The 26,368-nt window shown below is 36.8% G+C and overlaps 2 protein-coding genes across 4 annotated transcripts in view; one reads left to right on the top strand and one right to left on the bottom strand.

The window, feature by feature from the left end:
• PPP2R5A (protein phosphatase 2 regulatory subunit B'alpha) overlaps nucleotides 1-12,341 on the top strand; it is a 47,727-nt gene extending 35,386 nt beyond the window's left edge. For both annotated transcript variants that reach the window (XM_012781659.2, XM_075997075.1), the window contains exons 5-13: nucleotides 3,500-3,630; nucleotides 5,371-5,430; nucleotides 6,324-6,432; nucleotides 7,381-7,434; nucleotides 7,701-7,751; nucleotides 8,019-8,138; nucleotides 8,226-8,353; nucleotides 9,142-9,243; nucleotides 11,143-12,341. In XM_012781659.2, coding sequence (XP_012637113.1) covers nucleotides 3,500-3,630; nucleotides 5,371-5,430; nucleotides 6,324-6,432; nucleotides 7,381-7,434; nucleotides 7,701-7,751; nucleotides 8,019-8,138; nucleotides 8,226-8,353; nucleotides 9,142-9,243; nucleotides 11,143-11,275 — 888 coding nt within the window. In that variant the 3' untranslated portion in view covers nucleotides 11,276-12,341. The remainder of the gene's footprint in view (nucleotides 1-3,499; nucleotides 3,631-5,370; nucleotides 5,431-6,323; nucleotides 6,433-7,380; nucleotides 7,435-7,700; nucleotides 7,752-8,018; nucleotides 8,139-8,225; nucleotides 8,354-9,141; nucleotides 9,244-11,142) is intronic.
• Nucleotides 12,342-14,799: 2,458 nt separating this feature from the next.
• Nucleotides 14,800-26,368, bottom strand: part of PACC1 (proton activated chloride channel 1) — a 32,704-nt gene continuing 21,135 nt past the window's right edge. The window contains exons 6-8 of one of the 2 annotated variants that reach the window (XM_012781658.3): nucleotides 25,962-26,106; nucleotides 24,104-24,211; nucleotides 14,800-15,537 (exon numbers count right to left, since the gene is read on the bottom strand). In XM_012781658.3, coding sequence (XP_012637112.1) covers nucleotides 15,376-15,537; nucleotides 24,104-24,211; nucleotides 25,962-26,106 — 415 coding nt within the window. In that variant the 3' untranslated portion in view covers nucleotides 14,800-15,375. Of the gene's footprint in view, nucleotides 15,538-24,099; nucleotides 24,212-25,961; nucleotides 26,107-26,368 lie in introns of those variants that run through there. The other variant, XM_075997076.1, reaches the window with a different exon arrangement.

The raw sequence follows: 26,368 nt of genomic DNA, 5'->3' as shown, positions 1-26,368 counted from the left end.
CTAATCTTAAATTCTAAGACCAGAAAAGCAAGCCTTTCTGTAGTATCTGAGAAAATTTGATAGGACCATTCAGTCTAAGGGCAGAACTTTTGTTTTAAAATTTTTAGCCTTTGAACTTTATATATTTTAAGGATTATGTCTTTGAAATGACAGAGGGGAAAAAAAGGAAATGGAATGATTGTGAGGAATTAGGGCTTTAGGCTTCTTTCCTGTCATTAAGTATCAATTATAATTCCCTTTTCCTTCCCTCTTCCCACCTTAGGCATCCTATCCACCCAATTCCTAAACCACTGATAAAATGGGATCATTAAGAAGAAAAGAATGTAGAGTTAAACATATGTGATGCCTTCTTTCTTTTTATAAACTGGCTGTTAGCTGTTATTTTTGGAACATACATATTCACAATTTCTAAGAATGTGGTCATTTTAATTTTTATTTTCAAAATAATTTCAACTTAGAGGCCTCTTTTTAACTATATGGAATTGGCTGGCCCTAAACAAAATTATAAAGTAGACCAAAACTTTCTAGGTCCATTTTCTCTTTTGTAATACTTATCAGTATGTAATGCCTCATTAGGAATTTGATGCTGAGGCCAGGATTAAAATCATTAAAGGACCTTTCCTACCCTTCAGACCACCTTTGTGTGTCCTTTATGATAAAGATTCTACAAATTTGAGTTCCATATATTTAGAGCTCATTTTTGGTCATTTGTAACTACTCCCAACCTTACATAAAGTATTCTGACTAGTTGCTGTGCAGTACTGATAAATGAAGAACATTGTCAGCCCAAAACATTCCCTTCAGCCATTCAAGTAGTTTTTCATATAAACTATAAATATTAGGTGTGTATTAACAGTAAAATGTACATTTCAAACGTGAGTAAAAACCAGATTAAATGGAATTGTGTTATTTTGGTAATTGCAAATGGATGCATATTTATTTCCTTCTGTAGTTCTTGTATGGGATATATTAGGGAACTCTAGTAATGCCATATTAAATTGTATTTAAGACAGTAACAAGTCGAGGGGAACAACAATTGGCCTTAGTGCTTCCTCAGTCTGGAGTTTGAGGTATTTAGGCTGCTGTATTATTCTGTAGGTTTCAGGGACGCAAGAAGAAAACCAGTAGGGTGGAACCCATTTTCTACCTTCTCCTTTGAAATGCCCGAATTATCTGAGAAGCCAAGACCCGATAATTTGTTTTCAGCAGTTTATATGACTGTTCTTTTACAGATCACTTCTCTGAGGTATTCTTAGGTGTTGCTTTAATAAATAGTATGTATGAGAATTCTCAGCTTGTGTATTTTGAAATGAGTTGGTAGTTGGTAAGTTTTAAGAATTAGAACAGGAGAAAAAATTAAGTTTGGATGTTCATTATTTCAAGAGAAGAAAACAATTGCACAGTTCTAATTTATGTTCAGATCAGGGAATTTCAGAAGAAAGAAGGAAACAAAGATTTATTGAGTGCTTTTTATGTGCCAGGCACCATCCTTACGTGCTTTTATATAAAGAGCTGGACCACGTTCAATTTTATAGATCACTTCTCTGCATAAAGAAGATTTGAACTAGGCTCTCTGACCGTGATAGTATATTCACTTAAAAAAAAGAATAATTGGTTTCAACCTTCCTCATTATATCGATGAAGAAACATAGGCTCAGAAGTTATGAGTTACTTTTAAAAGCATTTAGATATTAGTATCAGAGGCAGAATAAGAAACATAGTTTCCTAATTACTCGTTTTGTGTTTCATTATATGAATAGTATATTTATAAATAGATTATTTATTTATAGTATTTGAAAATAGATTTGAAACTTAGTAGCTAACACCTACTCTCTAATATTTTCCTCTGAAAATCAACTTGAATTAAGTTATATTTATTCTTGAATTAGACATGATGACCTTAACAGTTAGGGCCCCCTTTATTAATATGAAAGCATGTCTTCCAAGTAAACCCATCATCAGAAATTTAAATTTGAATGTCTTAAGTAGAGTAGCCATTTTTGTTTTGTTTTTGAGACAGAGTCTCACTCTGTTTCCCCGGGCTAGAGTGCCATGGCATCAGCCTAGCTTACAGCAACCTCAGACTCCTGGGCTCAAGCAATCCTTCTGCCTCAGCCTCCTGAATAGCTGGGACTACAGGCATGCACCACCATGCCCGACTGATTTTTTCCTATATATTTTTAGTTGGCCAATTAATTTGTTTCTATGTTTAGTAGAGACAGGGTCTTGCTCTTGCTGGTTTCGAACTCCTGACCCCAAGCGATCCACCCACCTTGGCCTCTCAGAGTGCTAGGATAATAGAGTAGCCATTTTTAATTAGAATAACTTGAACTGAATTTATTAGGTATAGTAACATAAATTCTCATACTCCATAATTTTTTTTTGCTGGAGCCTCATGCAGTGCCTTCACAATCTACCTCACAAAGAATGTAGACAATATAAACAAGTCACTTGTTTTGGAGGTATATAAATGTTGACTTAAGTGATCCACTCTGGTTCGAGATGCACATGTAAGCAACTGTATATAATTCAAAACAAAATGGAATAAGAATTTCTGATGAGGTTCAGAGCTTGCCATCTTTAGTGTAATTATGAATACCAAAGCTCAAAACATAAAATTCCTTGACAACCTCATAGATATTTATAGTCTACAAAGAGAAGTTTTATATTTTTTCCTAAGAAAATCCAATGTTTCATTTAAAATACAGTATTACTTTTTTTGACAGAAGAAATCAAGTGTCTTTACCATTTTAAAATGGAAATTTGAGCTTTTTCTAAGTTCTTAAGGCTTTGTTGAAGAGTTGTATAGAGGTGTAGAAGAGTGTTGATTGGGCCCATTTGAACCGGTTTAAAATTTTTCAGCCATTTTGTTAAGCTAATAACCTTGTATAAAAATCTATAGCCTCATCTTTTATTTCAGTGTTATTTCATGTATGATTTCCACTCTGTTAGTATGTCTGATATCCTAATAGCTGAATATTAATTTTTGAGCTGTTCGTATGGTAACCATCTTGAAATTTTGTATTGTTAAAATCATGAAAAGAAGCCTTAGTTTATATAAATCTTTCCAGTAAACTAGAAATAGACATTGACACATGGATTTTTCTAAGCGTCATTTATCTGATAATTTGCAATCTTTTAAGATTTTGTATATAACTTTGACTCACAAAAAGCATTAACAATCCCTCAAATTTTAACATTTTAAGATTGTGAGCTATGTTTAGTAGTTGGGAATAGGAAAAAATTTTAAAATCAGCAAGGCAGAGAAAAAATTATCTACTTTTTGAAGTATTTCTATTTATTGTGTCATATTTTAAGTGAAAAAAAATATTCCCTAAGCTTTTCTGTAGCTTCATTACTTAGCAAGAATAAAATCAATCTGGTAAGGCAGAATCTCTAAAAATATTTTAAAGATCTCACAGCTAATCCTAAAATGAGAATAAAGTGAAGTTTTAGCTCGATTATTTTTTAAAAGTAATTTCTCAGATTTCTTTTAAAGCTCCTGGAGCTTTTTGATAGTGAAGATCCCAGAGAACGTGACTTCCTGAAGACTGTTCTACATCGAATTTATGGAAAATTTCTTGGATTAAGAGCATTCATCAGAAAACAAATTAACAACATTTTTCTCAGGTAAATTAGTCATTTATTCGTATACAGCACTTTACTGTTTTTCCCCCTACATATCTTCTTTTTAGGTTAATTTTTAATATCTGAAATCTGCAAATTTACCTGATAGTATTTGAGTCATCTTTAGCCTATTTTGTGGCTACCATTTGATTGGATCTAACTTTTTAGAAGCTAGTAACCTTAATCTAAATGATAGTAGTAATGAGGGCAACTTTTTTCTTTGCAAGCATGAAACGAAGTTGACTGAGGGGAGGACAAGATAGGTTTACAGAGCAAGAGCAAGATACATTTGCCACAAAATGATAAACAGGCCCCTCCTCGTAACAAAAAGGCTTAGGGCAACTTTTAATAGGTAATACCAATGTTATTCGTGTTTAAGATTTATGGAGAAGAGAATTTAGCTAGTTATCTATTTCTTTAAATTTTTTGTTTATAAATACTATTTAAAATAATAGCTCTTGGAAGTACTTTCATTTTCTGACAAAGCTGATTAAATTTATATGGGGCATACCATTTGACTGGCATCTGTGGGGGACTGGTTTCAGGACCCCTTATACCAAAATCCATAGGTACTCAAGTCTCTTATATAAATAAAATGGCATAGTATTTGCATATAACCTCCACATATCCTCCCATTTACTTTAAATTATCTTCAGATTGCTTATAATACCTAATACTATGTAAATTGTTATTTTTTTAATTTTTTTATCTGTTGTTGGTTGAATCCATGAAGATAGAACCTGCAGTTACAGAGGGCCGACTGTACTTTATAAATGTTAATCTGGTTAAGTAGTTGCTTCAAATCGGGATTTTACATTAACACCTACATTTAAGGTTTGGTTTGTTTAAGTAATTGAAGATCTGGCAAAATTGGGCTAGCCCTCCCACATTGCAACAATTACAGATGAGTAATAGTTCCTTCCTCTGGAGAGACAGCATCCTTCTCTGTCGTCATCTCCTAAATCCACTTCAGCCATTTATGATGCCTGCCCTGTTCTATAATCATTTATGTCCCTCTGCTTTAAAAGTGATCCTAATCTTGGAAAGCTAAACAGCTGATGTCGTTTGAGGCTTAAGAAAAATTCTCAAAAATGGCTTTATTACCTATCAGTCCTTTTCTCTTGGATTTTCCTATGAGTAGAGGTTTCCTGTTTTGAAAAGCATGTTTGAGAAAACTCATCTTAAAAATTAAGTAAAAAATGGGCCAGTCATGGTGGCTCATGCCTATAATTTCAGAACTTTGGGAAGCAGAGGTGGGAGGGTTGCTTGAAGCCAGGAATTCAAGACCAGCTTGGGCAATGTAGCAAGACTCTTGTCTGTAAAAAAAAAAAAAAAAAAAAAAAAGAAAAGAAAAGAAATTTAAAGGGAGGAAGGGAGGAGGGAGGATCACCTCACTTGAGCCCAGGAGTTTGAGGCTGCAGTGAGCTATGATTGTGCCACTGCACTCCAGCCTTGGTGACAGAGTGAAACCCTGACTCTAAATAAAAACAAAACATTGCAGGTGAAGTGATGTTCTGTTTTCTTCACATATGGCAACCTTTAGTGAAAGTATATGTGACTTAATAGGAAATAGACCTTATTTTGTAAGATTCCTATGAATTAACTGATTTGGGGCAAAATAGCTTACAAAGAAAACCTGAAACATGCTTGTGTGTTTCTTACAGCTGCTCTTTGATTTCTTCACTTTCCTTTTTCTTAGTTTTCTGATGTTTGGTTTTTATTATATATTTATTTTAAATTCAGGTTTATATATGAAACAGAACATTTCAATGGTGTTGCTGAACTCCTTGAAATATTAGGAAGGTAGGTCTGGTTTTTTTGTTCTTTTTAAGAATTAAAATCTTAGTTGGGGCTGGAGAAATTATTTCATATTTTAAAGTTTAAGAACAGATCATAAGACATAGTTTCTTAACTGAATTCTTATTACAGATTTTTAGGGGGTCAGCATAGTTACTTTTACTATATTTTTGCCATATATGATATCTGTTTCAAGATGAGCTTCTTGCTTTTGAAGCTGTGGCATATTTTATGCCTGATCTTGCAGGCTGCCATAGAAATATATAGGATCTGATTGAGAAGAGATGAAATTAGCTGTGGTGACTCTTTGAGGAAGCTGCAAGAATTCTTGCTCAGATGTTGACCATTCCTAATCCATCTGTTCTTTTTAGAAGAATCGATAGTTTTTGGTTTTAGTTTATATGAACATTTTGCCTTGCTTATTTACTACATAGCAGTATTAACTTGAGAGAATTTTAGACCCCTCTATTACTATTTAGAGAATGATTTTGTCTCCTTTATTAATATTTAGAAAATTATTGTGGAAAGAACTATACTACTTAATTTCAGATTACCCAACATTTACTTCAGAAAATATTGAAAATTCTATACAATATCAATATTGTGATATTGACTCTCATGACTTTAGGGAGGAAAAACAATGCATAAAGTGGCAGGCATCATGAAAATGAGGATAGAAATTACTTACTGGGGCATTACTTGGCAGTCCTAATTTTGGAGGGGGGGAATCACTGAATGATTTAGAGGAACAGCTTAGTCTTCCTAAAGTAGTTCAAGGATGAATAGTCATTCAACATCAGGATTGAAGCAGAGCACTGTTCCTTATGTATTCATGGATATAATAACTTTTAGAAACAAAGTAAGTACTTAACCCTTCCCCTGCCTTTTTTTCCCTCCAGTATTATCAATGGCTTTGCATTGCCACTGAAAGCAGAACATAAACAATTTCTAATGAAGGTTCTTATTCCTATGCATACTGCAAAAGGATTAGCTTTGTTTCATGCTCAGGTAAGTTGCAGAAAATTTTCAAATAAATATTATTTCAAAGGCAAATAAATATAAAGACAGAGGAACTAGCTCTCTGGGAGGCTGAGGCGGGCGGATTGCTCGAGGTCGGGAGTTCGAAACCAGCCTGAGCAAGAGCGAGACCTCGTCTCTACTATAAATAGAAACAAACTAATTGGCCAACTAATATATATAGAAAAAATTAGCCGGGCATTGTGGCACGTGCCTGTAGTCCCAGCTACTTGGGAGGCTGAGACAGAAGGATCGCTTGAGCCCAGGAGTTTGAGGTTGCTGTGAGCTAGGCTGACGCCACGGCACTCACTCTAGCCTAGGCAACAAAGCAAGACTCTGTCTCAAAAAAAAAAAAAAAAAAGACAGAGGAACTGAGATGATAATTTTACGTATAATTAAGCAATTTGTTTACAAAGTTACCCAAAGCAAATTTTTTATTATTTTAAAATATAATTATTTAATAAGACCTATGAACTTGAAGTGTAGATACAGAAAAGATAATACCAAGTTTTCTTATGTTCTCAGTCCAGGCCCTGACCTAAATAACTGTGCGACTTTGAATAAATCCCACATGTCTGCAGAATGTTCCTTCCAGCCACGATAATCTAGTTAGAGAGATTTTGGTCTCCTCTATTAATATTTAGAGAATAATAATATATCAGCATAGGCATACATGCAGGAGCATGTTAAAAAAGCTAAATTGTTAGCTCCAGTCTCAACTGATTTAACTTTATATTTAGAAATTACTACTAAAAACTCTTCCTTGAATTAGAAGTTACTTTCAAGGTCAAATTTACACAATTGTGAATATATTTTCATATATTGAAATAGTTTGTCAAAATAATGTAGTGATTTTCGTTGGCTAAATATAAAAAAAATCTTATCACTAAATGTTATTTCACTCAGTAATATTTATAAACTGTGCCTTACCTTTTATAGCTAGCCTACTGTGTGGTACAGTTCCTGGAGAAAGATACAACACTAACAGAACCAGTAAGTGTCATATTTATTTTCATGTCTTTTTGGTCTACATTAATAGCATTTCTTTATAGCCTACAGTATTATTAAACAGTAGTAATAATGTTCCTTAAGCTAAAACCATTTAGAAGGAATGTGACATTAATCTGCGTTCAAAAAAAAGGGGGGTTGGAAGGGGAAAGTTAATATTTACTTAATAATCACAGCCATTGAATATATCCTGAGATTAACTAGCTTTATTGTTTGTTTAATTCATACTAAACTTTTCTCATTTTTTTAAGGTGATCAGAGGACTGCTGAAATTTTGGCCAAAAACATGCAGTCAAAAAGAGGTGGGTTTTGTTAGACTTTCTGAGTCCCAGAGGTATAAATATAAACCATGCTTCTTTGGGTTGGCTGCATTGCTGTTGTTATGGAGCAGGAGATGTAGACTTGGTAGAATAGCCGTATTATAGTAAATTGTATACCATACCATCTTTACCAAGGACCTTTTCTTGCCCCTTGTAGAATTTGTAGGTTAACCTTCTCATTTGTATGGTTTCTATATTGATATTATATAATTTATATTATGTTTCTTAAAGAAAATTTTTTAAACCTAGGTGATGTTTTTAGGAGAAATTGAAGAAATCTTAGATGTCATTGAACCAACACAGTTCAAAAAAATTGAAGAGCCACTTTTTAAGCAGATATCCAAGTGTGTATCCAGTTCTCATTTTCAGGTATGATGTTTTCAATGAAGCTATAACTTTTTTTTTGTACTGTTTCTTTTCTCTTGTAGTTTTGACAATACTAAATGTCTTTTTTAGGTTGCAGAAAGGGCATTGTATTTCTGGAATAATGAATATATTCTTAGTTTAATTGAGGAGAATATTGATAAAATTCTGCCAATTATGTTTGCCAGTTTATACAAAATTTCCAAAGAACACTGGAATCCGTAAGTATCTTTGTTTTTTTTAAGCTTTTTGTCACTTTATTTCCTAACTCAGACATGAAACTATACAGATTTGGAACTTATTCTTAGGTTAACATCACACAGTTTTATTCTGTATTTTCTATACATATAGCTTTATAAAGTTGTAAATGTTATGTGTCTATATTCTCTTTAGCATATGGTTTTAATGTCAATTTAAAACTGTAAATCTCTCTGGAGGTAGGACTATCTGGTATAACATTCTGCACCAGTTTCTAGTCAAACCCTGTTGGGGAGACCAGCCAAATATCTGCAAACTACTCACTTAATGCAGTTGTTTTGATCGGCTCCCAGTACATAGTCTCACCTATACAGATAGTATTGTCCTGGGGGAAAGCTGAAGTGCAGGTTATAGTGATACTTAGAATGTATATATTCTAACTTCTATAATATCCTATTTGCTACTTTTTCTTACAAGTTTCAGTAGTTGGAGCTTTTTCTTCATCTTTTATGTTGTTGTTCAAGGTTTCAGACATGAGACTCTAGAGCAAAAGTGAAGAAACCAGTTTTTAGCTAGAGTTTAAGAATGATGAAGTAGGAAAGATGTAAGTTTTGGAGTCAAACTATCTCTACCACCACTGGTCGTGTGACCCTGAGCAAATTCCAAACCTCTTGAACCTCAAAGAGTTTTATCATCTCTAAAATGCACTAAATGAAACAGGCAACATTTAACCTATTTTAGAAATGATAGTATTATATTTCCTGTCTGTTAGCAGCACCAATAATCCAGGACTGGCTCATTTTCATTTCAGGACCATTGTAGCACTGGTATACAATGTGCTGAAAACCCTAATGGAAATGAATGGCAAGCTTTTTGATGACCTTACTAGCTCATATAAAGCCGAAAGACAGAGGTATTTGAATTTTGAATTATAAAATTTATCTAGACATTTTAGTTTGAATGTGATTCAGTTCAGAAAGGTATCCAAGTTAAAATTATATTTTTTTTTTTTTTTTTTTTTGTTTTTTTTTTTTTTTGTTTTTTTTTTTTTTGAGACAGAGTCTCGCTTTGTTGCCCAGGCTAGAGTGAGTGCCGTGGCGTCAGCCTCGCTCACAGCAACCTCAAACTCCTGGGCTCGAGTGATCCTTCTGCCTCAGCCTCCCGAGTAGCTGGGACTACAGGCATGCGCCACCATGCCCGGCTAATTTTTTTATATATATATCAGTTGGCCAATTAATTTATTTCTATTTTATAGTAGAGACGGGGTCTCGCTCTTGCTCAGGCTGGTTTTGAACTCCTGACCTTGAGCAATCCGCCCGCCTCGGCCTCCCAAGAGCTAGGATTACAGGCGTGAGCCACAGCGCCCGGCCTAAAATTATATTTTTAAAAATTATATATTTGAACATCTCTTAATGCTTAAGTCATTTCCAGGTAAATTAGCCCAAATATTTTTATAGATTTGCTAAGCAGAAATAGTAACATTATTTAAGGTTTTTATATATAATTTATCTCATTCTGAGCCATAGATTATCAGTCTGGTAGCATCTACATTGTGAAGTATAATTTATGCTGGATTTTAAATACCAATTTATAAAATTTGATTTCTTATCCTTGTATATATGAAAGTTGTTTTTGTCCACAAGGTTCCACTCTTCACCTGTTATTTGCATAAAAGTCCATAGTTCTTATGCTGCAGATTATCAGAAGGTAGTATTTCAAAGCCAACATAGTTCTCCTTTGGGAAAAGGGAACTCACAATGTTGTTTATGGCTTAGCAATAATATAATATCTTATAGAATAAATGGTAGCACCTATCAGCATTTAAGAACATGGCTTAGTGATTCTTTTTGAGAATTTCATAATCACATCCTTCTCATATAAACTTAAGGATTTTCTTAAACTTAAGTGGGCAGTAACCATCGTACCTGAGCCCACCCATCATTCGAGGATAATAACTACCATTTACTTTTAATAAGCATATTACCGGTTCTGTTTAGAAAAGCTGATCTATTTTGACTACAAGTTCGTAGTCATGGTTTTCTTGTGTCAAGTTCAGAATGGATAGCTCTTTATTGAGGCCATCTTGGCCCATCAATTCAATTCAATGCATTCTTTTAAATAGCAGTATTCAGGCAGGAATAGAAATCAGGCACATGGTTTAATGGAAAGAAAGAAAAGATGACTACCATCATGTAGAACTTATATATCTCACATGACTGAGAATCATCATTTCTTACTATCTGCATAAAATCAGCAAAATCCTTTAAAAGGATCAATCATATATAACTATAGAAATATAAGCCTGTGTTTTACATGTCCATATATAGTCTTTCAGAATAGTCTGGTCCAAGTTACTCAGAAATGTTTTGATTTTTGTTATGTTTTAGATTATTCAGACTTTAAAGTTTTCATTTGACATGTAAGATACAAACAGGTTAGTGGGTGTGGTGAAGGGCAGGCGTCAGCCTGACTCACTGGGCAGCCCCTTCAGGCTCTGTCTGTAGCAGTGATCATGACTACTACAGCTACTGCAAGAAATGTAGGTGAGAACATTAATGTAGTAGCAATAAAAAAGTAGGGAAAAGGAAAGCAAGTAGTAACATCCAACTGGTACAGGAGATGCACAGACTTAGTGATTACATTTGGTAGGGGGTGACAGGAAGAAATTAGGTGCTCCAAGTAATTGGACTCCAGTGCTGTAGTAGAGGGATTTCAGTGAAATATGGGGAAAATGTGTTCTCCAGTAAACTGCCAAACAGCACCTCTCTTCAAGTTCTGAAATAATTTCTGATTATAAAAATTTTATCTACAGAGAGAAAAAGAAGGAATTGGAACGTGAAGAATTATGGAAAAAATTAGAGGAGCTAAAACTAAAGAAAGTCCTAGAAAACCAGAATAGTACTTACAGCACGGACAGTATTCTCAACACGGCAAGTGCCGAATAAAAAAAAAGCCTGCCGCCACTGCTGGATAGGCAGTTTTGTATACTTTTTTGAAATATGTAAAAATGACAAAACAAACCTCATCAGTATAATTAAAAGGCCAATTTTTTTTCTGGCAACTGTAAATGAAAAAATATATGGACTCAACATAGCCCTGTGCTCTATCATGGCCACAGCATATTGTAACCTTTGTCTAATCATTGATGTGTCACTTCTAAAGTTTCACAGAAATGAATGAATTTTATCTATGATATGAATGAGATAATTATGGGAGTGGTAAGAATTATGACTTGAATTCTTGATTGTGTTGCACATAGATATGGTAGTCTGCTCTGTATATTTTTTCCTTTATCATGTGCTTTTCATATTGCTGCAGACCTTAGTTACATCCTAGGAACAAGAATACTTCCTAAAATAAAACTAAGGTATCAGCCTTATCTTTCCCTTTATGTCTCCCAGAAAAAAATGATGGAATTACCTGCCCCAATCCCTCCCTCATTAAAGATATTACTGTACTCTGGAATTTGAGCAAAACCTTAAATTTCCAGGCTTTTTAAAGCACAAAATATAAAAGCTGGGAAAGTAAACCAAAATGCTACAGATTGTTCCTCGTGAATATCCCTCTCGCCCCCTTCATCTGCAACTCCCCAGAGTGATGAACAGATTAGTAGAGGCAGCTCAGGTGAATACTCAGCTTGCCTCTCAATTCATTCCTCCTCTCAAAGGCTGAAGGCAGGGCCTTTCCAGTCTCACAACCTGCCCTTCCCCCAGTCCCTCCTAACCCAGGGATGGAAGCTTTGAGTCCCACGGTGTGGTGATACGGAGCGATAGTTGTCACTGCCTGGCTTTATTTAAAGGAAATACAGTAGGCTTCCTCTGTAGAGTTCTGAAAAAGTTGACTATATAGAGGTCTTGTATGTTTTTACTTGGTCAAGTATTTCTCACATCTTTTGTTATCAGAGTACCATTCCAATCTCTTAACTTGCAGTTGTGTGGAAAACTGTTTTGTAATGAAAGATCTTCATTGGGGGATTGAGCAGCATTTAATAAAGTCTATGTTTGTATTTTGCCTTATGTCATCTTTGCTTTTTTTTTTTTTTAGCTCTAAGCTTAGGCATACAGGAGCAGCTTTTACCCCCTTTATAGATACATACATATATTTATAGAAATTTTTAAGACAAATTGTGAGATGTATTCTAATTACACTGAAAATTCTAAGTTCTAGGCCAGGCGTCCTCAAACTACGGCCCGCGGGCCACATTTGGGTGTTTTTGCCCATTTGTTTTTTTACTTCAAAATAAGATATGTGCAGTGTGCATAGGAATTTGTTCATAGTTTTTTTTAAACTATATTCCAGCCCCTCCAGCGGTCTGAGGGATAGTGAATGGGCCCCCCGTTTAAAAAGCTTGAGGACCCCTGTTCTAGGCTATCCTCCCTGTGTTCAGAGGATAGTTTTAACTTACTAAAGGATACATCTCATAATCCATATTAAATAATTGCACTTTATTATAAAGTGTTTTCAACTACTGATGCTTATTTGTGCTTTAATGTCATCAAGGGAAAGCACTAGCACAGCTTTGTGCACTACCTCTAGGCCATCACGAAAGTGCTTCCTTTCACTCTGTGGCCCTGGATGAAACGTTTCCTTCTGGTACCGTGCCTCATATTTTAAGGCATTCTCACATAGCAAATACTGCAGAGCCGCTGTGTCGTGGCCACTAGAGCAAGGTTTCCCTTCTAGATCCTCTATACCTGGGCACCCCAGACCAGTACCATTCGGTGACCTGTTAGGACTGGGCTGCACAGCAGGTGGTGAGTGGCCGGCAAGCTAGTGAGGCTTCCTCTGTATTTACAGCCCCTCCCTACCACTCTCTCATCACCGCCTGAGCTCCGCCTCCTGTGAGATTAGTGACAGCATTAGATTCTCACAGGAGCTCAAACCCTACTGTAAACTATGCATGCGAGGGATCTAGGTCGTGCTCCTTATAAGAATCTGATGATCTGAGGTAGAGCTGAGGCAGTGATGCTAGCGCTGGGGAGCAGCTGCAAATACAGACTATTATTAGCAGAGAGGTGTGTCTGCCTGCACACCAAATGTAATACACTTGAATAATCCCAAAACCATCCTCCCTCCCCCAGGGAAAAACTGTCTTCTGGTGCTAAAAAAGTTGGGGACCGCTGCTCTACACTAACCCAAGGCCAGATGATGGTATTGCTGAGAGCTGGGGGACAGCCCAATTGAAAGGATGATCCTACTACGAAACAGAGACTGAAAAGGCAAGCCCCTGCCTTTCTAGAAAGCCAAGGTTAGGTCTAAAGGTCTACTTTATAGAAAGTATAACCACAGATTTCTTTTACTGAAGAGTAGCCAGAGTGGACTTTGATGGGTTGCAGCTAATAGTTAAAGCTTTTTTTTTTTCCTTTGAATAGGTAAAAATGTTCACTTAATTCCTAATTATCTACTTGTACTAACAGTACATTTTTTAGGTCTCTCAACTTTCCACAATATAGGAAATATAGTTTCTGTATGTTCATTGAGCAGATTTTATTAGATGTTTAAATATTAAAGTGATATGTCATTTTTATAGATGTTCTAACAAAAAATGCCTATTTTCCAATACTGTTAATGTAAGCTTTTATGCCTGGCTTTGCATTACAATAAATTGTATTACAATTCTTTGCATTATATTAAATAATGTAGATAAATTTGCATCTATCTACAAGATTTTATAAAGAGACCTAGGCAAAAATTTGAATTCTCATGCTTTTGTGAAGCAGGAAAGTAGCAGGGAATATGTCTTTACACAAGTTCACTTTTAATAATTCAACCACAAAAGTTTTTGCTTAGACAGACATGAGATAAAAATGCCCTACTCATACATTTGCGTTTTTCTCTCTGGATTATCTAAAGCCAGATTATAAAATTTAGGAAATGCTACCAAGTCCTCTGTGGATGCAGTGGGCATTAAATAATTTAAAACTCTGGAAACCATTTTTATAACCTTAACTCAGTCAATGTGAGAAATAGCTAGATGGCTTTTTAGAAGTACTCACTTTTGTCAAAACCTAGGCTGAAAGCTTTAAGGGTCATACTGAGGGCCCCTTTCTCAGACAGGTGGTTTTGAAGGATAAGGACTTAACACAGCTTATGCACATGGCACGGAATGTTATTGTTCCTGGTCACCCACTGTCAATCACCATGCCCAACCTACCCCTTCCCTGGAAGCAGTCAGGACATACCTTGGGAGTCAGATCCATCCATCCTGGGAATCCAGACTCACGCTACCTTTTGTTTTTGGAGGTCACAGAATCAAAGCGTATTGGTGCCTGCTGATTTAGCAGATATTCATCCTGGCACACTTATTTCTTTTCTATTAACCTAACTTTTATTTCCCTGTTAATGAAATCATCAAAATACACTGAGTGGGCATCTACTATGTACATCTGTCCCAATGCTTTTGAGTGCTAATGACTCTAGACTCATACTTGTATCAGCAAATATTCTAGCCAGACAAGTAGGTGGCTAGTCAGGACATAAGAAATTTAATTACTAGTTTTTTAAAGTCTCATGTAATATTTAACAAATGAGAGAGCTTGTCAGAGGCTAGGTAACATCAATAGCAAGTGATGCCAAAGTCATAAGAGTTTTACCTTTGTGTACAGTGCATAGGTTCCAAAGTATGACCCACATATCTTGATAGTTACGGGGTTTTGGAAAAAGATTACACTCTTCTTCTGTCCATTTCAGAAACCTCAGGGGAAAACCTAAGGTAAAACGTACAACCTTAATTATCCTGTAGAGCTTAACTGTACAATGAACCAAATGGGAAAAAGGCATCTTCTACAAACCCTCACAAGTCATTGGACAGCTCTTTAAAATGACTACTAATAATTTAAACACTTAAATAACTTTTAGGTTACCCATTCGATCTTTTCTGTTGGGCTCTAAACAGCCTCTTTCTGGGCCAGGTTAGAAGTTGCTGTCCCTCCCAGGAAGGCCCCATTTCTTCAAGTGAATACAGGATTGCTGGTAGCTCAGTTTATCAAAGTGGAAGTGGTAAGAACTTCCAAGTGGGCAGTTCCATGAATAACGCAAGGCGGCTTCAGCTTATGTGGTTCGTTGCCTGACCTCTTCTTTTAAGGTATCTCTTTCTAATTTTGATCATCCATTTCACACTCAGTTTGGCAAACTCTGCTGCTTTAAATAACGCCAAGAAGGCCCCGCAGAGAAGAGCAATTGTGTTCCAAGGATTGGCAGTGATTATCTGTGAAACGAACACACACACAAGATTAATAGTTTGCTTCAATCTTGATTCTTAAGTCATACTAGTGTTATTGTCAAGAGCCCTTCCTAAATTATTAGGGCTGTAAGAAAAACACCTGGGTTCTGAAATTGTCATAACTCTACACTTCAGACTATACCTTCAATGTCTGTAGCTCAGTTTGAGGAGAAACACTTTTCCCTTCCTATAATAAAGTGATTCTGAAAGAAAGAAACTTGTTTTTAAAAAAAAAAAAAAAAAAAAACTCTGCACAAATAAGATATTCAATACTGAGTTTTAATTGGTGGCCGAATCCAACAATAAATGATGTTACTTTGAAATAAATTTCCCTAAGAATACCCAATCCATAAGAAAGCCAGTTACTCTTGTTTTCTTCCTATCTCATAGTTACTTTAGTTTCAAACCTTTCCTCCTGTCCAGTCCAATGACACTTTCCTCCCAAACCCGCCTTGTGGATTCCCGTCTCCAGGCCTCTAGCTCCTCTTATTTTTTGTCTGTGAAGTGTCCTGTCTGAGACATTTTCTCCCTCTCTAGATTTACTAGTCCTTCCCAATCTCAGGGCTTTCTCTGACCATTAAGCCAAAACTCTCTCTAGATTTCAGCAGAACTATGTGTCCTACAAACTCCTTCCATGGTTACTTTTGGTTGGAATTAATAATTTAAAGCAATTATTCCCTCCACCAAATCTTACTCTTTAAGGCAGAGTTCTTATCTTGGATTTCTGAATTCCCTAGCCTGGTAAAAATGAAACACTTTTAAGCCCAGTTTAGCTGGGTGACCTTAGACAATATGAGCCTCAGTGTCAACATATGCAAAATGGTTGTATCACCACTGTTAGGGGCTCTTGTGAAGCTGAATGACAACGCAAGTAAAGCATGGCTCAAGTTTGGGGCTCTACTTGGCCCATAAGAGGCACCTCATACTGAATATAGTTCGAAAAAAACGTTTGCTCACACATTTTACATGTACAGCTGCAAGCTATTACTTTTTCACCCAGTCTTGATTCAGTTAGCCTCAAGCACATGCCTCTTCATACACAGCCTTGCCAATCCATAATTAATAGTGGTAGAGGGTTAATGGAGCACATCAACGTCACAAGGTCCCTACCTGGGGTCAGAAACCTTACATGTTTGAGTCTCAGCTATGAAATTTCTTCCCCTAAGCCATGATCATGTCAACACATTTAGTGATGGTGTGCCTGCCAGTCAAGCCCCAGTACTGCTGGTCTGGGAAGCTATGGGTTTGGTGTGCAACTAGCATGACACCAGCTGCGGGTGCCACAGGAGTACCTGCCTCACCCCTCCCCCAACTCTAGCAACTCAGTCACACTGACTTCTTCCCCTTGGTGGAAAGAGAGGGAAGCAAGTGAGGGACTTTGCCTGGGAACCCAAGGGATTCTCCCTGGTCCTCCCCAATTCCATCGGGACTGGATATCTAGAAGTGTTCAGGAGAGTCTCAGCGTGGCTGGGCTTAGGGTGCCCTCACATGCTGCAATGGCTGTTGTGATCACATGCTTAGAGAACTCATCAATCAGTCCACTTTCAATTTATGGAAGGCCCTCTGAAGATGGCCACATACAAACAAGGCCAGACTGCAAAGACTGGAATAAATACATAATTTTTCAATCCCCAAATAAATTTCCACAAACACCAAGAACATTCAGGGAAACATGACCTCACCAAACATACTAAATAAGGTACCACTGACCAACCCTGGAAAGACAGAGATGTGTGACCTTTCAAGGAATTCAAAAACTAGTTGTTTCGAGGAAACTCAAGGAACTTCAATAAAACACAAAGAATCAATTATTACATTTATCAGAGAAATTTAACAAAGAGATTGAAATAATAAAACAAATCAAACAAATCCTGGGGGTGAGAAATACAATTAATGAATTGAAAAATGCATCCGAGTGTCTTAACTGTGGAATTGATTGAGGAGAAAAGGATTAGTGAGCTCAAAGACAGGCTGTTTGAAAATACAATTAAAAGAGAACAAAAAAGAATGAAGAACACTATGACATCTGGAAAATAGCCTCCAAAGGGCAAATCTAAGAGTCATTTGCCTTAAAGAGGGAATGGTGAAAGAGATAGAAGTAGAAAGATTATTCAAAGAAATAATAGCAGAGAACTTTCCAAACTTAGAAATGGATATGAATATCTAGGTACAAGAAGGTGAGAAAATACCAAGTAAGTTCAGCTCAAATAAGACTGACCCAAGGTGTATAATAATCAAACTCTCAAAGGTCAAGGACAAAGAGTGGATACTAAAAGCAGTAAAGGAAACAAGCAAATAACATATAAAAGATCTCCAATATATCTGGCAGCAGACTTCTCAGTGGAAACCTTACAGGCCAGGAGTGAACGGGATGATATACTCAAAGAAAACCACTTCCAGACAAGAATACTATGCCCAGGAAAGCTATCCTTCTAAGATGAAGGAGAAATAAAGACTCTCAGACAAAATCTGAGGGAATTCATCACCACCAGACTGTCTTATAAGAAATGAAAGAACAGCACACTAACATGCAACAAGAAATCACCTGAAGTGTAAAACTCACTGGTAAAAGTTAGTACACAAATTCAGAATGCTCTAATTTTGTAACTGCTGTGTGTAAACCACTCATATCTTTAATATGAAAAATCTATCAAAAATAGTAAGTACAACAATTTAAGAGATAGGCAACATAAAAAGATATAAATTGATACAACAAAAATGTCTAAGTGTGGGAGATGGAGTTAACTTTCTTTTCTTTTCAAAGTTAAGTTGTCATCAGTTTAAAATAACTTGTTATAACTCTAAAATGTTTTTTGTAAGCCTCATGGTCACCACAAAGCAAAAACCTCTGATAGATACACTAAAAATAAAAAGCAAAGAATTAAAACATGCTACCTGAGAAAATCACTTAGCCATAAAGGAAGAGAGTAAGAAAGGAAGAGAGAGAGAGAAAAGTTACAAAACAACCACAGAACAAGCAACAAAATGGCAGTAGTACTTACCTGTCAATAACAACACTGAATGTAAATGGACTAAATTCTCCAATTAGAAGACAGTGGTTAATGAGACAAAAAAACAAGACCCAACTGTATGTTGCCATTAGACACACAAGACTGAATGGGAAGGGATGGAAAGGACATTCCATGCAAATGTACCCCCCCCCCCAAAAAAAAAGTAGCTATAAAATGGACTTCAAGTCAGAAACTGTAAAAAGAGGCCAGGTGTGGTGGCTCACACCTGTAATCCCAGCACTTTGGGAGGCTGAGGTGGGAGGGAGGATTGCTTGAGGCCAGAATTTCAAGACCAGCCTGAGCAACACAGCAAGTCCTTGTCTCTACAGAAAATAAAAAATATTTAGGCATGGTGATGTGTGCCTGTAGTCCTAGCTGTCTGGAAGACTGAGGCAGGAGGATTACTTGAGTTCAAGGCTGCAGTGAGCTATGATCATGCCACTGCACTCCAAGCTGGGTGACACAGTGAGACCCTGTCTCAAAAAATAACTATAAAAAGACAAAGATATAATGATAAAGAGGTCAATCCAAAAGAAGATATAACAATTATAAATTGTAAATACATATGCACCTAAATATATCAAGAAAATATTAATAGATCTAAAGGGAGAGATAGATTATATACAATAACAACTTCAACATCCTTCAACATCCCACTTGCAACAATGCACACATCACCTAAACATCAGAATTAAACTATATTCTAGACAAAATGGACCTAATTGACACTTATAGAACATTTCATCCAGCTGCTACAGAATATACATTCTTCTTATCAGCACATGGAATATTCTCCAGGATAGACCACATGTTAGGCCACAAAACAAGTCTAAACAAATTTTACAAAACCAAAATCATATCAAGTATTTTTTCTGACCACAATGGAATAAAACTAGAAGTAAATAACAAGGGCAACTTTGGAAACTGTACAAATACATGGAAATTAAATAACATTCTCCTGAACATCCAAGGGGTCAATGAAATTCAAAGAAGGAATTTTTAAAATTTCTTGAAACATGAAAATGGAAACAATGTACCAAACGTATAGGACGCAGTAAAAGTACTAAGAGGGAAGTTTATGACAATAAATGCTTATACCAAAAAACCAGAAAAACTTTGAATAAACAACCTAATGATGTACCTCAAGGAACTAGAAAAATCAAGAAAAAAAAAAAAACCCAAATCAGCAGGAGAAATAATGATCTGAACAGAAATAAATGAAATTAAGATACAAAAATGAAAAGTTGTTTTTTTGAATGTAAATAATAAACAAACCTTTAAGCTAGACTAAGAAAAAAAGAGAAGACCCAAATAAGATCAGAGACAAAAATGGAGCCATTACAACTGATATCACAGAACTACAAGGATCATTAGAGACTATTATGAACAAATATATGCCAACAAATTGGAAAACATAGAAGAAATGGATAAATTCCTAGAAACAAAAAACCTACCAAGATTGAACCATGAAACAGAAATATGACAGACCAATATGAGTAATAAAATCAAAGCAGTAATAAAGTCTCTCATCAAAGGAAAGCTCAGGACCTGATGGCTTTACTGCTGAATTCTACCAAATGTTTAAAGAAAAGCTAATAGCAAGTCTATTCAAACTATTCCAAAAAATTGATAGCAAATCTCTTCAAACTATTTCAAAAATTGAAGAGGAGGAAATACTCACACTCGTTCTACAAGGCCAGCATTACCTTCATACCAAAACCAAAGACACAACAACAAAAAAGAAAACTACTGGCCAGTATCTCTGATGAACATATATATAAAAGTCCTCAATAAAATACTAGCAAACCAAATTTAATAATACATTAAAAAGGTCATTCACCATGATCAAATGGGATTCACCTCAGGACTGCAAGAATGTTTCAACATATGCAAATCAACAAACATGGTATATCACATTAATAGAATCAAGGACACAAACCATGTGATCATTTCAATAGATGCTGAAAAAAGCATTTGATAAAATTCAACATCCATTCATAAAACTCTCAACAAACTGGATACAGAAGGAACATGCCTCAAAACAATAAAGGCAATCTATGACAAATCCAAGCTAACATATTCAATGGGGAAAAATTGAAAGTCTTTCCTCTAAGATATGGAACAAGATAAGGATGCCCACTTTCATAACTTTTATTCAACATAGTGCTGGAAGCCCTAGCCAGAGCAATTAGAAGAAAGAGATAAAGGGTATCTAAATTGGAAAGGAAGAAGTCTAATTAATTAGTCTTGTTTGCAGGTGACATAATCTTATATTTAGAAATACCTTTAAGACTCCACCAAAAATTGGTTAGAACTGATAAACAAATTCAGTAAAGTAGGATACAAAACCAACATACAAAAATCATTAGCATTTCCATATGCCAACAGCGAACAATCTGAAAAGAGAAAACAAGACAGCAATCCCATTTACAATTGCTACAAAAAATAGAAAATATCTAGGAATAAATTTAACCAAAGAAGTGAAAGATCTCTACAATGAAAACTATAAAACACAGATGAAAGAAATTGAAAAGGACAATTTATAGTTTATGGTTTAGTAGGATGTCCATACTACCCAAAGTGATCTGCAGATTCAATGCAATCCCTATCAAAATCCCAGGGACATTCTTAACAGAAATAAAAAAAAAAACAATCCTAAATTTGTGTGGAACCACAAAAGATCCTGAATAGCCAAAGCAATCCTGAGCAAGAAGAACAAAGCTAGAGGCATCAATACTACCTGATTTCAAAATAAACTACAAAGCATAATAATCAAAGTAGCATGGCACTGGCATAAAAACAGACATATAGACCAATGGAACAGAATAGAGAACCCAGAAATAAATTCATTTACGTACAACCAACTCACTTTTGACAAAAGTACCAAGAACACGCATTGAGAAGAGTATCTTCAATAAATGGTGCTGGGAATACTGGGTAACTATATGCAGAAGAATGAGACTAGACTCCTCTCTCTTACCATATACAAAAATCAAATCAAAATGGATTAAAACTTAAATCTAAGACCTGCAACTTTGAAACTACTAGGAAAAAAACACTGGGGAAGTGCTTGAGGACACTGGTATGGGGAAAGATTTTTTTTGGTAGACCTCAAAAGCACAGGCCACAAAAGCAAAAGCAGACAATGGGATTACATCAAGCTAAAAAGCTACTGTACAGCAAAGAAAACAATTAACAAAGTAGTGAGACAACCTACAGAATGGGAGGAAATATTTGCAAACTACACATCTGACAAGGGATTACTAATCAGAATATATAAGTAACTCAAACAACTCAATAGAAAAAAGAATAATCAAATTAAAAATGGGCAAAAGATCTGAATAAACATTTCTCAAAAGAATACAGGCTGGTCCAATGTTAGTGAGTTATCTCAATTGATTATTCACAGTCATAGATCAAACTCCTTCTACTCTATCCCCTTTTACCATTACTGCACTTGACTAGTCTTAAAAAAAGAATACATACAGATATACCAACAAGTTAATGAAAAAATGCTCAACACCACTAATCATCAGGGAAATGCAAATCAAAACCACAATGAAAGGCCGGGCGCTGTGGCTCACGCCTGTAATCCTAGCTCTTGGGAGGCCGAGGCGGGCGGATTGCTCAAGGTCAGGAGTTCAAAACCAGCCTGAGCAAGAGCGAGACCCCGTCTCTACTATAAATAGAAAGAAATTAATTGGCCAACTGATATATATATAAAAAAAAAAAATTAGCTGGGCATGGTGGCGCATGCCTGTAGTCCCAGCTACCTGGGAGGCTGAGGCAGAAGGATCACTCGAGCCCAGGAGTTTGAAGTTGCTGTGAGCTAGGCTGACGCCACGGCACTCACTCTAGCCTGGGCAACAAAGCGAGACTCTGTCTCAAAAAACAAAACAAAAAAAAAAAAAAAAAAAACACCACAATGAAATACTCTTACCCCAGTTAAAATGGCTATTGCCAAAAAGACAGAAAATAATAGATGCTGGTGAGGATATGGAGAAAAAGGAACTCTCATACACTGTTGTTGGTAATGTAAATTAGTACAGCCGATATGGAAAAACATTATGGAGGCTCTTCAACAAGCTAAAAACAGAACTACCGTATGATCCAGATATACATATCTGGAATATATCCAAAAAAAGGAAACAAGTATATCAAAGGCATATCTGCACCCCCATGTTTATTGCAGCCAAGATAAAGAATCAACCGAAGTGTCCATCAACAGATTAATGGATAAAGAAAACATGCCATATACACACTATAGAATACCATTCAACCATAAAAACAAATGAAATTCTGTTATTTGCAGCAACATGGATGAAACTGGAAGTCATTATGTTAAGTGTAGCCAGGTACAGAAAGACAAATATTGCATGTTCTAATTACATAGGAGCTAAAAAAAATTGATCTCATGGAGGTGGTGACAAGAATTACAGAGGCTGGGAAGGTTAGGGGGAAGAAGGAAATAAAGAGAAGTTAGTTAATGGGTACAAAAATATAGTTAAATAGAAGAAATAAGTTCTAATGTTAGATAGTACAGTAGGGTGACTATTATAACAAGAATTCATTGTAAGGCCGGGTGTGGTGGCTCATGCCTGTAATCCTAGCACTCTGGGAGGCTGAGGCAGGTGGATCGTTTGAGCTCAGGTTCGAGACCAGCCTGAGAAAGAGCGAGACCCCATCTCTAGTATAAATAGAAAGAAATTAATTGGCCAACTAAACAAACAAAAATATATATATATATAAATATAAAAATTAGCCGGGCATGGTGGCACATGCCTGTAGTCCCAGCTACCCAGGAGGCTGAGGCAGGAGGATCGCTTGAGCCCAGGAATTTGAGGTTGCTGTGAGCTAGGCTGATGCCAGGGCACTCTAGCCCGGCAACAGAGTAAGACTCTGTCTCAAAAAAAAAAAAAAAAAAAAAAATTCATTGTATATTTCAAAATATATAGATGAGAAGATTTAGAATGTTTCTAACACAAATAATAAATGTTTGAGATAATGCCCATCCCAGTTACACTAATTTGATCATTATACTTTGTATGCCTATATCAAAATATCACATGTGCCCCATAAATATGTACATTATGTATCAATTAAAAAAAGAATTTAGCATTGATGCTTTGTCAATTATTTACTTTTATCTTTCTGTTCCGCCTTACCACAAATATCTTTCCTACAGAGAAATATTAAAGAATAACTTCCAATGGCGGTACTCTATATAGTGACTTAATATTTTCTACTCAATTCATTCAATGAGTATTACTAAGCAGTAATATTGCTAAGCACTCTGCTAGATACCAGATAAATTATAGTGAACAAAATAACAAAGTCCCCTCCTTCATAGAGACAGTAGTCTAGTGATGAAAACAAGATCAGTTAAACACCAAGTATACATAACGTCAATGTCCTAAATGTAGATTACAAACTGTGTTATGAGAGATGAGGACCGTAAGGCAGACTTACCAGTCTACAAGAATGAGCCAAAACTGCTTCAGGGCAGGGAGTTTGTTCTCATAATCTTAAATAATACTCACATCTTGGACTTTCTGGATGAAAGGATCTTTCCATTCAAAAACCACAAAAAATAACTGAGCACTTTTTTCGGCAGCTGGCCTCTGGTCAATGTAGTTAACCACACTCGTCTAGACGTAAACAGAAAGAGAAAGCACTGTTACCATCTCTGTGTGCCCTTCCCTTGCCTGGGCCCCAGGAAAGGAGAGCAGGATGGGAAACTCAGACCTTGGCTCTCCTCACACCATCTTTAGGGGAGAGCGCACCAAAAATCTCATTTACACAAGATCCTGATACTGGTACCAGAGCAAAGGCTTTACCTTAGTTTGTATGGTTCTTTGGGGAGACACATAGGATCTGGGATGTACAATAGGTGTTTTAGATTGTCCCCAACATCTGTCATTAGGTATCACAATTAAACCATATTCAAACTACCATGCAATACTCAAAATCACAATTAAAAGTAAAAAAAATAAGGCCTGGTGTCATGGCTCATGTCTATAATCCTAGCACTCTAGGAGGCCGAGGCGGGAGAATTGCTGGAGCTCAGGAGTTTGAAACCAGCCCGAGTAAGAGCGAGACCCTGTGTCTACAAAAAATAGAAAAATTAGCTGGGCATAGTAGTGTGTGCCTGTAGTCCCAGCTACTTGGAAGGCTAAGGCAGGAGGATCACTTGAGCCCAGGAGTTTGAGGTTGCAATGAGCTATGATGAAGCCACTGCACTCTAGCTGGGGCGACAGAACAAGACTATCTCCAAAAATATTAAAAAAAAAAAATCCCAAATTTCAAAATATTAATCTTAAGAGCTGAGTATTTCAACCCTTCAAGTTTGCAGGGATAAAGTATAGCTGCATAAATCTGCACAGCTGACCATTCTCTGTAAATATTTAGCAGGTTTGCTGGGTAAGATCTGTTTATCAATTACTAAAGAGGCTGTGTGATGTGATGGAGAGGAGAAAGGTTACAGAGGCAGGTTACAGCGGCTTCCTCTGCTGCACCTGGCCACTTATGCTCTCAGTGTGGATGCGGGAGGAGAGCAGAGAGCCGCTGCCTAGGTAGAAGCCTAAGAAGTAGGGATGGCCCTTGCTTTTGCTGGTGACTTACTCGCAGCTCTACTGAGGCAGTCAAAATCTCCCATCTCCATCCCCACTGCCAGATCTTTCCCAAAGTCTTCACCATCTCTCATGGGCATCATAGCAATGAGACACCTAGCATGTCTCCTGGCCTCTAGGCCAGTGGACTGAAAGCTTTTTGATCAGACTTCCCATTAGTAAAAACGTTTTGAGCATGCACCCCATATATTTGTAACTTCATAGGTGACATATAATGTACACTTACTATTCTAATGTTATACACATTTTATACATCCAAAAATTGAAATGTTAAAAGGATGAGATAAAAATAAATACCAAAAAAAAAGCTGTTCTTTTCCTCCAGCATCTCAATGGATCATCATGTGCATGACGCTTAAGAAACTACCGTGTCCAGACTAGAAGCCCCACCTCAGGAAAAAAATCTGTTATTCTGCCCCGCAAATAACAGATTTGTCATGCTGTTGCCAGCAGCTCTCAGAGTACCGCTGGATGCAGGACATCAGATACAGCTGGGCAAGTCACCCATCTGTCTGCAAGACACAGTGATCTCTGCTCCGCACGTGTGTTCTCTGAGGACTGGCCAGCATATGCACTGCCTATAGAAGAACACGGGCTCCCTGGCATGCTGTATGAAGCCCTCTGCCAGGGTCCCTTCTCATCCTGGCCAAGGTCTACTCCCCCTTAAGACCCTGCTTGAAGGACCCTCTCTTCTGCAAAGCTTCCCTCCACACCAGACTCAAGTATGGAAAAGTGGCCGGCAGTTTCAAGCAAACCCAGAGCCACCTACCTCCTGCCGGAACTCCACCGCTTCCCGCCCATCCTCTTCCTTGGTCTTCACCAGTGACATCTTGACCCAGGTGCGGAAGCCCCCAGAGAATTTCCAGCTGGAATAGGCACTCTCACAGGCCTGCATGAAGCCTACCCTGTCTGGGCTTGGAGGACAGAGAGAAGAAAGATCCAGGTCAATTCAGGCCTGATAGCAGGACTCAACATGACCAGACTCAAAACTCCAGCCCCCACTGCAAGCCGGTTTCTTTGCTGGCACAATCGGGATGCTGCCCACTCCCTGCTTCCTCTCCAAATTTTGGTTTTCTCAACAGGGCCATTTGTCAGTCACCAGCAAAAGCAAGGCCCATCCCTGCTTGCTTTCCATTCAGTTTCCAAATGGAGGGGGAACTGTCACCAGCCTGAAGG

This window comes from Microcebus murinus, chromosome 23 (genome assembly GCF_040939455.1).
Source record: "Microcebus murinus isolate Inina chromosome 23, M.murinus_Inina_mat1.0, whole genome shotgun sequence".
Lineage (NCBI taxonomy): Eukaryota > Metazoa > Chordata > Mammalia > Primates > Cheirogaleidae > Microcebus > Microcebus murinus.
Note: the sequence above shows the minus strand (reverse complement) of the source record. Positions and strands in the feature narration are given on the sequence as shown.